General features: G+C 40.2%; 2 protein-coding genes across 4 annotated transcripts; one reads left to right on the top strand and one right to left on the bottom strand.

The window, feature by feature from the left end:
• Window positions 7-5,840, top strand: LOC109849639 (F-box protein At4g35930). Of its 3 annotated transcripts, none has more exons than XM_020419495.1 (6): window positions 7-98; window positions 210-248; window positions 2,739-3,139; window positions 3,227-3,301; window positions 5,082-5,191; window positions 5,320-5,840. In XM_020419495.1, the coding sequence occupies exons 3-6, from the start codon at window positions 2,807-2,809 to the stop codon at window positions 5,576-5,578; spliced, it is 777 nt and encodes a 258-aa protein (XP_020275084.1). In that variant the 5' UTR covers window positions 7-98; window positions 210-248; window positions 2,739-2,806; the 3' UTR covers window positions 5,579-5,840. The 3 variants fall into 3 exon arrangements, with proteins under 3 accessions (XP_020275084.1, XP_020275085.1, XP_020275083.1); XM_020419496.1 differs by having other exon boundaries at window positions 210-285; XM_020419494.1 differs by lacking the exons at window positions 7-98; window positions 210-248 and adding an exon at window positions 2,333-2,417.
• LOC109847581 (mediator of RNA polymerase II transcription subunit 4) lies at window positions 7,475-13,235 on the bottom strand. The gene is given in 7 exon segments (XM_020416812.1): window positions 7,475-7,919; window positions 11,825-11,972; window positions 11,974-12,023; window positions 12,025-12,447; window positions 12,495-12,684; window positions 12,686-12,777; window positions 12,779-13,235. Coding segments are annotated over 6 exon segments (1,167 nt in total). The 5' UTR covers window positions 13,052-13,235; the 3' UTR covers window positions 7,475-7,919; window positions 11,825-11,833.

Genomic DNA, 14,959 nt, shown 5'->3' with positions numbered 1-14,959 from the left:
TTCCCTCTTTCTTCCTCCTCCAAAAACTAGGGCTTTTTTCTTTCAAGCCTCTGAGCCTCGGATCCTCGCAGCCTCCTCTCTCTACCTACTAATTTCAGGTGATTTTTCTTTGCAGTTAATCTTCTCGCACCTCGGCTCCCCTGCACGAGTCTTTCACTCCGCTGATCTAACTTTCTGAATTTATTTTCTCCAATTATGATTTATCTCAGGGGAGGAGGACGAGGTCTGGGATCAGGGCTAATTATCATGTGAGCGACCTTCGTCATTAGTTTTGGTTTTTAATAAGTATTTTCTTTAATTTCTTTTATCCTCGCAGTCCTTGTTCCGACGACACCTAATTGCTTTTTGCTCAAATGTTAAAAATTTCCAATCTTGAGCAGTAGCCTAACGAGGCATCTGGATGATGAGTAGAAATAATGAGACGATTGTATGCATTTTGGATGGAATTTGTACCTTGGATTGAAGTGCTGTTTATGAGGCGGTTTTTTTGAAAATCTTGCAGTTTGTCAGTTTACTAGATGTGTTAGTATGATGAGCGATGTTAAGAAGTGTAGCTACGGCTTGTAAAGCAGCAGAAGTGGAGGGGAGTTCCTATACCTTGGCTCAAGTGCGCTCCAGAAACAGCACTTTTCTCATGTTGAAACATTAGGCTGTTGAGAGGGGAAATCACTAGATGATTGCCTTTGAGGAGATGTAGTATCTAGATGAATTTTGTCCGCCAACCTTCCCACCTTGAATAACTAGTCATGGACTCATCCATCTCGAAATAACATCTTCCCCTTTTGCACAATTGAATAACATGTGTCTGCATTACCACTGTTTGAGAGCTTGTGATCTCCATTCAGCTGCCGAAGCAGCTTATCTACTCTATTGTTATCAAAGGCGCCTGCCTCATTGTCCCTCATGTCCCCTGTTGATGCGGGACGGTGGCGAAACGTTCTGTATCTGATGCGGCAGCGCCTTTGCACCTTGCAAGTGCTTTGTTGTGAGGGCGCTTGAACTGGGTCTTTATACCGAATAATTTCTACATTTCTAAACTTGAACTGTGTGAGGGTGCCTTTGCACAGAGTGAATGCAAGGCATAGCCTCACGTATTTTTGTTTTTTAACATTTGAACTGGGTCTTTATACCGAATAATTTCTACATTTCTAAATTTGAAGAATACCTGGTTTAGCATTTTCTATAGGTATATATAGAGAACACATACGGTTGAAGTTTCTAAGGTGAATTTCATGAAATCACAGAGTATTTTGTTCAACTTGCTGTATAGGTGAAAATTTGCATATAGATGCACTAGACCCTCTCTCTATTTTGGCCTTTGTTACGAAATGCAAAAAGAAATGTAAAGGTCTGGGGAAGAAACTATCAACGAAACATGGAACCTTAATAAACGGAGACCATGAGTCATCATAGCAGAGGATGATGGTGAGTGTTCGATTATATTCCAGTAAGGCAGTCAAAATGGCCGCATTGTAGATTGGAATATTAACAACATAACTTGATAGGCAATGGAATGAAACCAATGACAGGTTTTAGCAACAATTGCAAGCACTGGGGAAAAAGATCTGTAATTTCGTTTGTAGTCTATAACTATAAGGGTCATAGTTGTTTGGTAAAACAATCTAATCCTGATTTTGTATTTGTTACTTGTAAGAGTAATATGAAAATCAAGGAATAATTTCGTTTAATCCTTCTCCTTGAACTAGCTTTGACTTCCATGATTGAACTTCTAATCTTTCTAGCCAATCCGACATATACCTTGAACAGTTCCCTTATACGCTATCCTGATTTGAGCAGACTATTCCAAACTAGCAAAGCGGACAACAATCACCATCTCCTAGGCTCTAGATGAAAATTATTTTAGGTTGCATTTTACTAGTAATCCACGTCACTGTTTTCAAAGACGAGCACCTCACCGCTCCTCATGCGACCTGTGATGCGAGACGGTGGCGAAGCACCCCGCATCCGATGCAGCAGAGCTTTTTGCGCCTCGCAAGCATCCTAACTTTGCACATGGTTCATGTAGTATCCCTGTATATTTTTTATTCGTTAACATTTCAATCGAGTCTTTATACTCGTAAACCATCTCCCAAAAAACAAAATAAATCCATTAGGACTTTTTAGTAGTCTTCAGTTGAGGACCGTAACTAATCATTTTGCTTGGTTATTGGTCTTCATTTGACATTTGATTTGAAAAATTATGAACTTTGCTACTATGTTGGATGTGGTAGCATTAAAAATTAAGACCTTATATTGTGATTTGGTAGTAAGATATTATTTATCCTGTCATTACTGTTTATGTGAATTCCTAAAACGTATTTTTCGTGCTTGATTATCTAGAAAAATTATGTGTGGTGTGCTCCTCGCATCACTCAGGCATGCGCATTACGTTGCGCCTTCCACATGTGCACATAAAGGTACTTTGCCCCCCTGCATTGCACCTGGGACATTTAGAACACTGATCCAGGTTCATAAGAATGCAAAAGTCAATACTAAATTAGCTTTTGACTTTTTTATTTTCCATGTATGATTTTCTATATTATCAGAATTTAGTACCTATAACGCTTTTTGTATAAGGAGGTCCTACAACTGCTTTTTCCGGCTTAAGGAGTTACAGTGACTTATTTGCATTAATTCACATTTGAAATGCATTTGTGATGACCATCTTATTGACATATTACTATTATATTTTTGATATATTATTTCTAATTCAATTATTCTTTTTAAATATGTCTCAGATGGAGGATGGGAGAACGGAAGTAAAGAAACTTGTGGGCTGTTAAGTATTTTTTTGGTTCTAGCTTCCATGGCTTTTAAGCAAAGGAAGCCAGTGAGGAACCCAAGAAACAAATATTTGAGGCCTGGTGCCCTTGCTCAGATTCGTGACAATAGAACCACATCCAGAGTTGGCATTAGCCTAGGCAAGAAAAAAGCTGTGCTGGATTTGGTCAAAGAAAACATATCACATCAAACTGAAGTTGCCTCTCACAGCAGTACACCTACTGTGTCACCGAATGTGCCTGTTGAGCCCAGCTTAGATTTTGTTCATGAGATCAATAAGGAAAAGGTACCGCACACACCGAAAACACCACAAGGTGAAAAAGAATCAAGGCTGGAATGTCTTCCTATGGACTTAATGGTATGCTCGAAATAGCAGCATATGCCTCCTTTGTTTTAAATTTATGGTGGTTAAATTGGCCTAATTGCTGAGCTTGCTTATTTCCAGGTTAAAATTCTATGTCATATGCATCATGACCAACTAAGACCTGTTTTTCATGTATCTCAGAGGATCCGTAAGGCTGTAAGTCTCTATCTCAAAAAAAAAAGTCATTGTTATTAGTATTATTGATGACATAATTGTAGAGGTGTGTGTGCTTTCCTTTGTTTTTTCTGTTTTTTTTTTAAATAAGAATGAACTTGTTGGAATAACTCCCAGCTGCGTCTCTTTTGCTGGGAGATGAAATTACTTTAAGCATGTTCGAGGCATGCCTCACCCCTTTGACTACCCCCGCTCACCAGAAGGTTTTCTAGAAAAGTTCGAACTTACTCTGTAGGGCCTAATCACTTTTCATCTTCTGATTTGGACCATTTGGTTGATAATTCTCTTATAGTCTTATTATGGTTTTTCCACGATACGTAATTGTATGCTAAATCTAGCTTAAGTTAAAACGTGATAATTGCTTGTTTCGAGATCCTTATACAAAGTCCCTATGGTAATTACCTTCAAACCTTTGTTCCCAAACCCTAGATAGCCCTCTTTACTCACTACCTATATTTTTCTTGTTGATCTTTAATTATCTCAAAGCCTAGATGAGATTGCACTCAAATACATTGAAGTGACAACAGTGGATATTAAAGCCTAAACACTACCAACCCTAGCCACCAATTAAGATCCCCAAGTCCTATCCATTATAAAAACACAAATACGTTTAGCCTGATTTGGTGCCAGATGACCAGTTGGTTGACCTACTGGTTGTACAATATTTGCAGAAGCTAATCAAATTCAACCAATACATCAAAAGGTCGAACGGGTTGATCTGTTGATTAACCACCAAGTCATTTTACCATCTCTTTTCAGCCTCCAATGCATGTATCAACTATCAAGCTACATCTCAAAAACATACTTCATCATTTGTCACATTCACCGCTTCAAGTGCAGCTTGTTTGGGGGGTTTTCATTTGTCACATTCACCGTTTCAGGCTTGAATATCTCACTTGCACAGCTAGGATTTGAAGATTCAGGGTAGTAGTCATAGCTTGTTCTTCTTAACTACAAACAAAACTTAAACAGTACATTACTTTTCCCGACCGTTCAGGGCACTTATAGATGCTGTACCCTGCTTGTTATCAGATCGAAGCATGCTTGCTCCTATTGCCAAAGTTGTAATCATATAGAATTTAACAGTTTCTTATAAAGTTGAATCATTTTTAGAACATTTTAATCATTCCCCAAGTAGTGATCTACAATCAGATTTCGGGTCAGTCAATTCTTGCAATTAGACTTGAAAAGCTTTCAGGCGTCATCAGCTTAGTATAAGGAGGAGGCCTACAACGTCCTTTTTCTCATAACAGAAAATTGCCCTACAGATTGTAGCAATTTCAGAAAATCCATCATGTTCCATTGTTCATAGTTTTTTGTATCCAAATTAATTAACTTTGAAAAAATTGTGTAATTCCCTGAGCCTGTTGGTGCTCTGTAGGTCGTGGAACCTGCTGAGAGCAACTCAATTTTGGGCTCAATCCATTGCCAGAAGGCGCTAGCATTAGTTGCTCTTGTAACTCTTTGACTTCATTATCTAAGCCGTTCAAAGTCCTTTAGTTTTCCCAATGTGGGACTATTCAGGGCATCACAAATTGAAAACAAGGGATCAAAATGCCACTTCTAAACCTTTATGGAGTTGTTTTTGCAGACCATGCAAACCTTAGTGCCGTAGGGCAATTTTCTGTTATTTAGCAAAACAGGTATGATTGCCTCAGTTACATGTATATAGTTAGAATTTAGTATCTCATCAACTTTTTGACCAATTTCTTCACTTTTGTTTACTTGAGAGAAAACATGCTCACTATTAAGTTGATGTCAGGTTGTTATAGCCAGGCAATGGCATTTCAATTTCACAACCCCTGATCGATCTCGACAGGAGATGCTCAGAACCATGACACCACTCCCAACTGAGCACTGGCCTTTTGTCAGGTACAAGTGCAAACATAAAGGTCTTCATGGGTTTCTCTGATCCTTATGTTTCTCAAACATGAAGGTCTTCATGGGTTTCTCTAATCCTTATGTTTCTTACTAAAATTGATATATTTAAATGTTTCCAGCAAGGGAGATGGCAATATTGTCCTGGCTCCAAGCCCACATACTCCAAAGGCACCAAAACACGCACCTCGCTCTTCTCGTCTTAATCATATTGACATGAAGCAGGTTGCTGCTGTTCTTTTCCCAGAGTCTGCGTTTCCTTCGAGATGCATGGTGTCGCTCCGTATACAAAGGCCTGCTTTCAAGTCCATGGCTTCTAATAGGCTCCTTTTCAATGAGGAAGAGTTGTGCCAAGCAATTTTCCAGAACAAGCTATGCTGAAACTTTTGGAGAACTTCCTTTATGTGTAAATGCTTGTAGTTTTTTAATCTAGTTTTTAAAGCGCTTTCAAGAAGCGTTTAGTGTTTAGAGATGAGTCACAGACTTTGGTAAGGTCAGATTAGGACAAGTTTGTACTAAGATGAGTCACAGACTTTTTTGTACTAAAATGCTTGAATTCTGGTTTCTTGTACAGTTTTGTATTGAGTTGAAATTAGGATACAGCCAATTACTCTTAATTAAGTACTAAACATTTTCTGCTCTAGTAATTTCTTTTTGTGATATGCTTCAGGCTGATTCCGGTTGAAATTTAGGCCAAGAAATGATGTATGTTAATCAAAATGTCTATTGATTTTCTTGTTGGTTAGATGAATAATTTGCATGTCACGATATCATACTATGTTTGAATCTGTTCAGCGTGCTTATTAACTTTTCTCATTCCTCAGTATCCTTTGATCTCAAATAAGTGACCTAGAAATTCTTCTATTGTTCTTGAACGAGTAATTGGAACAATTTCCCTTCTTTTCTATCTGATTGAAAATATTTGTCTGAGGAAAAATGACTTAAGGACCCAAAATATGGGACCAAGGGAGGGGACAGGTGAGGTGTCCTCTCCTTATTGCATAATGAGTTGGCCATGTCAACTCATTATGCAATAGGGAGGGGACACCTCACATGTCCCCTCCATTGGTCCCATATTTTGGATCCCCGTAGCAGCACTCTTGTCTGAGCCCTGCTCTGAATTTTCTTCTTACGATGTCTCCAGAGTTTCTCTTGAATATCTTTAATTTTTAGAAAACTTGCAGGACATAGTAGGATTCATTCTCTGCTACAACTTTTCTCTTAACGTTCAAGAAGACCATCCAGCTCACCACAATTATTTGCATAGGATGTGAAAGTAATTCATGATAAAAACTTAAAATGCACATATCCATGTGAATCCTTCTTATTTCACTACCGCTTCAAAAGGAAAAGTTACTGCCAAACATATCAAAATGATGGTGCTTATTTACGGGCACACATCGATGATGCTTATGTAAGATTGTGAATATAATATCTTACGTAAACATCATTGATGTGGGCCCATAAATAAGCACCATCGTTCCCTCATTGTTGACTAGCAAAGACCATGAAACTCTCAACGTACCATATTTTCATTGCGATGCTTATACAAAATAATCAAGGTCTTAAATATCGGTTATTAGTGATTTATCGGATGGTTAAAATTTATATAAGATAACGGATATCAGGGATATATCGGAGATACGTAGTATTTATTGAAATGACATTACTGGATGATGTATATACATAATATAATATTCTAAAATGTAATCTAACAATACTTAATGAAATATAAACATACCAAAATGTAAATAATCATGTTTAGAATCATTAGCCAATAGTAGAAACTTGCTTCTTGATCATACAATGAAACCATTCGAGTGCATAGTTAGTAGAAATGGAATAACATACAAACAAATAACAAGATAACATAAAGAATAAAGGATCATCAACATAATTATTGTGTAATCACGAGATTATAAACTAACTTACTACGTTGAGATTTAATAGTTATGAACCATGTTAATATTCATACACAAACATAAGCTAATCACCAAACAACCAAGTTCCAAAAGCAACAAATAGTTTATAATTCTTAAACATCTAAAGAGCAAATCTAAACCCAAACCCAAACCAAAGGCTGATAATTCCGATATTTTAAACCAACAATATCGGCTGATAACTCATTTTATCGACGCATTGTTGCCGATAAACATCCAAAAATAATAACCGATTTAAAATCAAACTTATCATAGCGGAAAATCCCCAAACCGATAATCACTAATAATATCGTTTTATCGACCGATATTTAAAGCATTGAAAGTAATGAGATAGTAATAACTAAATAATTTTAATGGGCATCTTGCAATAACAATGTAGTTTGTTATCTACAGTTGATCCAAACATCTTCAACAAAATTTAAACACCAACGTTAAAAAAAAGATAAAAATATGAGGCAAGAAGCTAAACTATGCTCATCATTTTCCCGGATACTTTTTTTATTCAAGTATCACGGCAACAAAAATTGCTCTGCATCTTTACATCAAAACCCTTGCCTTAATGCAACTAAACGTCAGTACACCATAATATTGAAACTACTGTCTACTGTACAGTGATGCCAAAAGCCAGCAGATAAACATGTCTACCGTACAGCGACCAGGATGCAGCGGCCCGTTGCATTCCTCCAGAGAGTTTGCACCTTCTCATCAACAAGACCGCCATAGATACTGAAAGATCAATTGCATCTAGCTTTAGTCATGAATTCCAGCAGCTTGATTCACTTCTGCATGCCGTTGAAAATACACAAGTATTAGTCTAACAAGAATCTGGCAAAGTTTTATTTGAAATGCATGTATATTAGTGATGCAAAAGCATAATTTCCAGATAACTAGGAAATGGGTAGATACCATTTCAAGCAATCGACAAAATTAAATCTGATATTGCATGCTTCTCCATGACCTTCACTTGTTTTCTCATCTGACATCCATAATTACGAGATATAAATCTTAATTGGACAAATATGGATCAAACAGCGCAAGACATAATTCATCTATCTATGAGTATAAAGCAATTAGTTGAAATTTATTAAATATCAATACCAGGCAGCTTACCAGTCAGTTTTTTGGTAAAAATAATTGAGCAACAGAATGGTTACCAGAAAATAAGAAAGAAATGGGGAATAAGAAGTTTTAATCATATCATTCGGTGTGGTCAACCAAGCAAATAATCTGAAGGTCGATTTCTGTAACCCTGCATTGTTCACAAACTGGCCTTGATTTGAGAATTATATGGGACTTGTTTCATGGTCTTTGCTAGTCAACAATTTACACAAATCTGAGAAGTCTTCAGCTGTCTTAACATTTTTCTTTTGCTAATATAAGAAAAGAGTATTACAGGGAAAATGTTTCTCATTGATCAATCGGTGGTCAACTCTCTTTTCTATGCCGAAAAAAAGCTCTCCACTTATCAATTTTAGTACTCAATCACATCTCAAAAGTTCTATATAATAAAAGGATATCTTAAGAAAGAATGTAAGAATATGGTTAAGGGGTTCCAGAATGCTTCATAGATCCAAAGAAAAATCATAATAAAAATGGAGAATAATAACAATACTCCCAGCAAAGTGTTCTCATGCAAGGTTTTAAATGTCGGATGTCGGGTTCATGTCGGATGACTAAAATTCATGTCGGATAGCGAAAATCGGGGATATATCGGGGGACATTGACTAAATATCGGATTGCCATATCGGGTAGTGCGCATATGTATAATATCATGTCCTAACTGTAATCTAAGCATTCATAAATTCAATATAAGCATACTTTATAAATTCTATAGACTAAACATATAAAAAAGTAAATAATATATGGATTTGGGTTCATAAATTCTTTCTATCGGATTCATAAGAAACCCTTAAACATGAGAATGGGTCAAACGGGTTTGGGTATTTATCACTAAATCCAAACCCGATAACAAAAAACAGATCTTAAAAAAAGTATCATATCGGCCGATTTTTCAAAGCTAAAAAATAGGCCAATATGCCCGAGATGACCCTGATATTTTCGATTTGACCCTGAAAACCGATATACGAGTTGAAAACGTCCATGTCGTGTCGGTCAAGCCCTCAAACCGATATGTCGGCCGACATGTCGGACATGTCGGGCGATATTTAAAACCTTGTTCTCATGTTTCCAAGTGGTTCTCAAAATTGATAGCTCGTCATCTGGTGGTAACAGGTACAAACTTTCTATAATGTTTAGGCCTCAGTAGATTAATGTTAGATCACAAGTAATTACTGTCTCAGCAATAAAGGATAGAATTGTAGTGGTAATACAATAAATGTCCTAAGAAGAAACAAGCTCTGAAGTACTGAATTAGGTCTATAAATGGTATTACTTCGAAAAAACAATGTTCGGTAAATAGTAGATGGTTTAGAAATGGAAAAGAATTTCTCCAGGTAGATCATGCAAATTTAGCTACACATGAAAAAAAAAGTACCTATAGGGAACCACGCCTAAATTAGGTCTTATTTCATGTCACCACTCTTAATTATCTGACTATCTGAGTTTCAAAATACCACCCTTATGCGCCGTTCCGTCAACATATGACAACATATGCCCACTGCCATCAAGCTTTCATCCAAGGAAGCTATGTAGCACGGACACGGATCCGACACAGCCATCCGACACGCCGACACGAGGCAAATCCTAAAAAATACATAGGATACATGTGTTCGACACGTGTGTCAAATCCTAAAAAATACATAGGATACATGTGTTCGACACGTGTGTCCGACACGGACACGACACGACACGGCTTCATGTTATGCATACATAGGATACATGTGTTCGACACGTGTGTCCGACACGGACACGACACGACACGGCTTCATGTTATGCATGTCCGTGCTTCATAGCAAGGAAGTATTGTTTGATGAAGTTACCCATGCATGTGGTATAGGCATGCCTATTTACGAAACAGTGACAGTGAGAAAACAAACAGAGAGGAGCAAAACTAGCCCTCAGATTTCACTGGGGTCAATAGGATGTAAGAATCAACGGAAGTCGGAAGGTACTCTCATTTCGGAAGAGGAACATGTCCTATTAGGGGCAATGTTTTAATGAGCGGTCTGGAGGGCCGCCTAAGCCTAAGCAGTACAATGGCCACCCACACCTTCTCCGGCCTCTCTAAGGGGCTGTTTGGTTGGCCAAAAATTCAAGAAAATCAATTATAAGAAATGTATTTCTTATAATGATTACATTTCTTTTGTTTGGTTCACACATTGAAACGAAGTGAAAAGATTATGTGGCATATTTTCATTAGCTGATGTGACTCATACTTAAGGAAACTCATTTCCTATATTTTTATAAGGAAATGAGTGTAAACCCTTTCTTAATTGTTTCCATCCTCAATTTCCTTTTCCTTTATTTCAAGGAAACCAACCAAACAGCCCCTAAACACTTCTAGCTCCCCAAAACATTCAGCAAACCCTACCTCTAGTTAAACAAAAAGAGAAATCCACCAGGCTGTGCCTATGCGCCTAACGTTTTATGTAATATTGATTAGAGGTATCAGTATAATAAGTTTTACATTAATGTTGATAGAAATTGGATGAAAGTGGGCATAGGTGGTTATGTGTTGACAGTACGACGTACAATGAATAAGCATGGTATTCTGAACCTCAGGTAATTAAGTGTGGTAACATGAAATTGGGGCTAATTCAGAGGCGGTTCCCTATCAAAAACTAAATATTGTAGATTTTCATGAGGTGCACATTTAGATTAAAAATACTTCCGATTACACAACATTCACATAATGCAATAATAAAAAGGGTAAACAGAACTGCGATCTCCTAAAATGCACTTTAATCTGATAATGGAAGTTAGGACAACCAAAAGACTTGCAGTTCGTAGTGTGAAAAAGAACACCTTTATAGCAACTTCTCCACTTCTTGTCTCATTCTTATTTTCTTTTATTCTATTATTGGAGAAATGCCCACTACAAAAGGAGAGGGGAGCACCCCCAAAGAAGCTCCAACTAAGGAAGAAAGACGATCTCACAATAGGGAAATATCGCACGAAGGAAGAAAAACAGACCAAAGAAGAGAAATAATATCTTCACATGTACAAGCATATAAGAATTGGGGCAGTTCAACCACCATTAGGAACATTGTAACTTATAACAAAGACATTACCATATAGTCACTACAAATTGAAAAAGGATTTAACTGAGATAACCATGAAAAGTCCTGATTATTGTCCATTCACAATGTCGCTTCCAAAATTGAATTGTTATTTACGAGCTTCTTCTATGTAGGCACATCGAATGTTCAAATCCCAACACAAATTTGATACTTCGTAACAATATGATCTTCACAGAAATAAAAGATTGTAAAATCAAATTAATGCCATGTCACAGATTGACTTAAAAATGATCAGAATGACAGGGACTCATTTTAAAATACATCTTGAAACATAACAATGTGATAAGAAACATACTTAAACTACTCAGAAGATCTAAAATTATAGAAAAAAGGAATATAATGTACAATTCAACAAACCTACAACAAGTGGGTAATTGATTAGACACGCAATGTGTTGTTAATATTAACATGATCATAAGAGACTTATTAAAAATAAAAACAAGCTAATCATGAGCATGAGCAATTCAGTAACCGAATAAGAACCTCACCATAAATATTCAATCATCATCCTCCTCCTCTGAGCTCCCAACATCACTACTATATTCACTGCTATACTCGTCCTGATCTGGGTTAATATCCAACTGCACATATTTAACCTGTATCGCCTCCGGCGCCTTCTGCACTGGTGCCGGAACCCTCAGCACCTCCTCCTTTATTCCCAACCACCACCCCATCAAGCGGCGGCAGCGGCCACTGGCTCCCAGCGCTTCCAGCCGGGTGGCACCGCGGCAGCTCCCATCGGCAGCTCCACTGCATCCCCTTCTTCACCCGGCGGCAGCCGAAATGCAGCATTGGCGGGAGGAATCCCCGCATCGCCGGCCACTCCTTCCTGGGCGGCGTGGGCTCCATCAAACCCTCCACACGGTCTCTGCCGCGGCCCTACTTTCCCTTCTCCAGCCAAGAGGCGCCGTCTTACGGGCACGGCCAAACATCGAGATGCCAGCAAAACTGGTACAATTGTGATGCCCGCATCTCGTTGTCCTGCGGAGGCGGTAGGGAGGGCCCCACCGGCAGCGGCAGCAAAGGCGCGATGGCTGCTCGGAGGGGCAAGGTGGTGTAGCTGATCTTGTGGCGTAGGCAAAGGCTTCATCGATGGTCGAGGTTGGAGTTGCTGTTGCGGAGATAATCAGAGTAATCGTCGCAAGGCGGTCAGAGGACGAGCTCAGAGTCCTTAAGCTTCGTTGCGAAGGAAGAGGAGGGGCGGGCCGTCGGTCGACTGATCTCGCGGGCGGATGGTTTTTGTGGAGTCTTGGAGGTCGAGGATCTCTTGAGCTCGGCCACGGATTGGAGAGCAGGTTTGGAGCGAGTGGAGTTGGAGAGCAGCTCTCTAGTCGACGCAGGCTGAGGACGGCGGCGGGCGCGCGGCGGCAGATGAACTGAGGAAAGAGGGCAGATCTGGTCGATAGGAAGAGGGACCAGATGAGCTCGATTTTGGCGAGAGCCTCGAAAAGGCGGGAAGAGAGAGAGGCCATTTGATTGAGGAGAGACTGAGCGCGAGGGAGAGGGGGGAGGAGAGAGAGGAGGGCTGTGGATTGAGGTTGAGAAGCTGAGGAGGAGGAGGAAGAAGATGATGGGGTTTTGTTGGGGTTAGGGTTGGGGTTAGGGTTAGGGTTTGGGGGAAGGGAAGGGGAGGAGGTGGAAGGGATCGAGGGGTTTGAGAGGCCCAGACGAGCTGGGGAGGGGATTGGAGGAGTGCCATGGCTGCTCTGCAGCATGATTTTGATTTTTGATTTTTGATTTTTTTATTTTGGATTTTGGAATTAGGGTTAGGTTCAGGGTTTGGGGCTGAGGGTTTGCTAGGGCTTCGATTTGTAGGAGGATCGAATATGGGAGGGTGGGGGTCGAGAAGGAGGAGGTAAAGTTGCAAGGTAATTAATACCTGTACGCTGATGAGCCTGGATAGAGTTCTTGAGAGGAGGGGAGCGGGAGGTTCACAGTGCTAATTTATTTACATTTGCTATGTCATCACCCCTCTAACTACAGTGCAGACGTTACAGGCACACCCTCGGACACACCTTAGCCTCACGCGCTCGCCTGCAATCTTCGAGTTTGCCTGCAGCAGGCCGCTCGAGCTCGCCAAACCAACTCGAGCTCGCCTTCAATCATCCAAGTCTGCCTGCTCGACTTCAGATCTCGCCTGCAGCTAGGGTTTCGAGCTCACCTGAGTTCGCCCGCTTGAAGCCCTCTTCGAGCTCGCCTGATCCGCGCCACGACCTCGCCTGTTCCACCCTCGCCTGAGTGAAGCTCGCATGCGGGTCTTCTTCGAGCTCGCCTGCAATCAGTCGCGAGCTCGCCTGAGCTGGACCTCGTCTGAAGCCCGCCTTCGCCTGAAGGTTGTTGCCGCTGACCTCATGCTCGCCGGAGCCGACGAGGTTTGGGTCTACACCCAATTTCCAACAATCTCCCACTTGGAGACCAAAATGCCGTCAGCAAGCTCTCTCTTAACAAGCATCTTCTCCTGTATGGCTCCGCCCTCATCTCCTATATATGAAGGCCAATTGAAGTTGCGCACAACTCTAGTTTTTGAATGGTGACTGCCTTAGTCAACATATCTGCAGGATTTTGGCTCCCCAAAATCTTCTCTAATTGTAACTTCCCGTCCTCAATCATCGAGCGTATGAAGTGGTAACGTAACTCGATGTGCTTCGTTCTGGCATGAAATATTGGGTTCTTGGCAAGGTGTATAGCACTCTGCTTATCACAATAAAGAACTTCGTTCCCCCGCTTCAGACCCAACTCATCCAGGCACCCGATTATTCAAATCATCTCCTTGCTCGCCTCAGTCACTGCGACATACTCTGCCTCAGTTATGGACAACGTCACAATCTTCTGCAAACGTGAGACCCAGCTCACTGTTGTCGACCTAAGGTATAAACATACCCCGTGGTGCTTCGCCTTGTATCATGATCACCGGCGAAATCCGCATCCACGTATCCCTGCAGTACAAACTCCTTTCTCCCGAAACACAGTGGCATATTCGTAGTCCCTTTCAGATATCATAATATCCACTTGGGTTGTTTGCAAACCTGCTCACAACTCCCATTGCTTGGGCAATATCCGGTCTCGTTCAAACCATTACGTACATCAGAATACCAATGGCTGATGAATAGGGCACCTTCCTTATGTGCTCCTTCTCTGCATCAATGTTGGGTGATTGCTCATTAGATAACTTGAACAGACTTCCAAGGGGCGTGCTAAAGACCTTAGCATTCTGCATGTTGAATCTCTGAAGTACTTTCTCAATGTATTCAGGCTGACTCAACTTCAACACCCCGTCAGCCGCATCCCGGCTGATCCGCATCCCAAGAATCTGTTTTGCTGTACCCAGATCCTTCATAGCAAACTCCTTTGCTAACTGCTTCTTCAGCTTGTTTATCTCCTGTAAACACGATCCTGTAACTAACATGTCATCAACATACAGTAATAACATGATATAGCTGGACTCGAACCTCTTGAAGTAACAACAATGATCTGAATTGCATCTGCCATATCCATTGCTTTGCATGAAGTTATCAAACTTCTTATACCACTGTCTTGGGGCCTGTTTCAATCCATATAAGCTCTTCTTGAGCCTACACACCATCTCTTCCTTTCCTTCCTCAATGAAGCCAACATGTTGCTTC

The sequence above is a fragment of the Asparagus officinalis genome, chromosome 7 (genome assembly GCF_001876935.1).
Source record: "Asparagus officinalis chromosome 7, Aspof.V1, whole genome shotgun sequence".
Taxonomy (NCBI): Eukaryota; Viridiplantae; Streptophyta; class Magnoliopsida; order Asparagales; family Asparagaceae; genus Asparagus; species Asparagus officinalis.
The sequence above is the reverse complement of the archived record's forward strand: the minus strand, read 5'-3'. Positions and strand labels throughout refer to the sequence as shown.

Bases quoted from the DNA above. Each gene is read 5' to 3' on its own strand.
- LOC109849639 (XM_020419494.1), top strand. From the start codon at position 2,348: ATGTGTGGTGTGCTCCTCGCATCACTCAGGCATGCGCATTACGTTGCG. The intron at 2,418-2,738 runs GTACTTTGCCCC...AATATGTCTCAG, and splicing joins TTCCACATGTGCACATAAAG to ATGGAGGATGGGAGAACGGA. The intron at 3,302-5,081 runs GTAAGTCTCTAT...AGTTGATGTCAG, and splicing joins CTCAGAGGATCCGTAAGGCT to GTTGTTATAGCCAGGCAATG.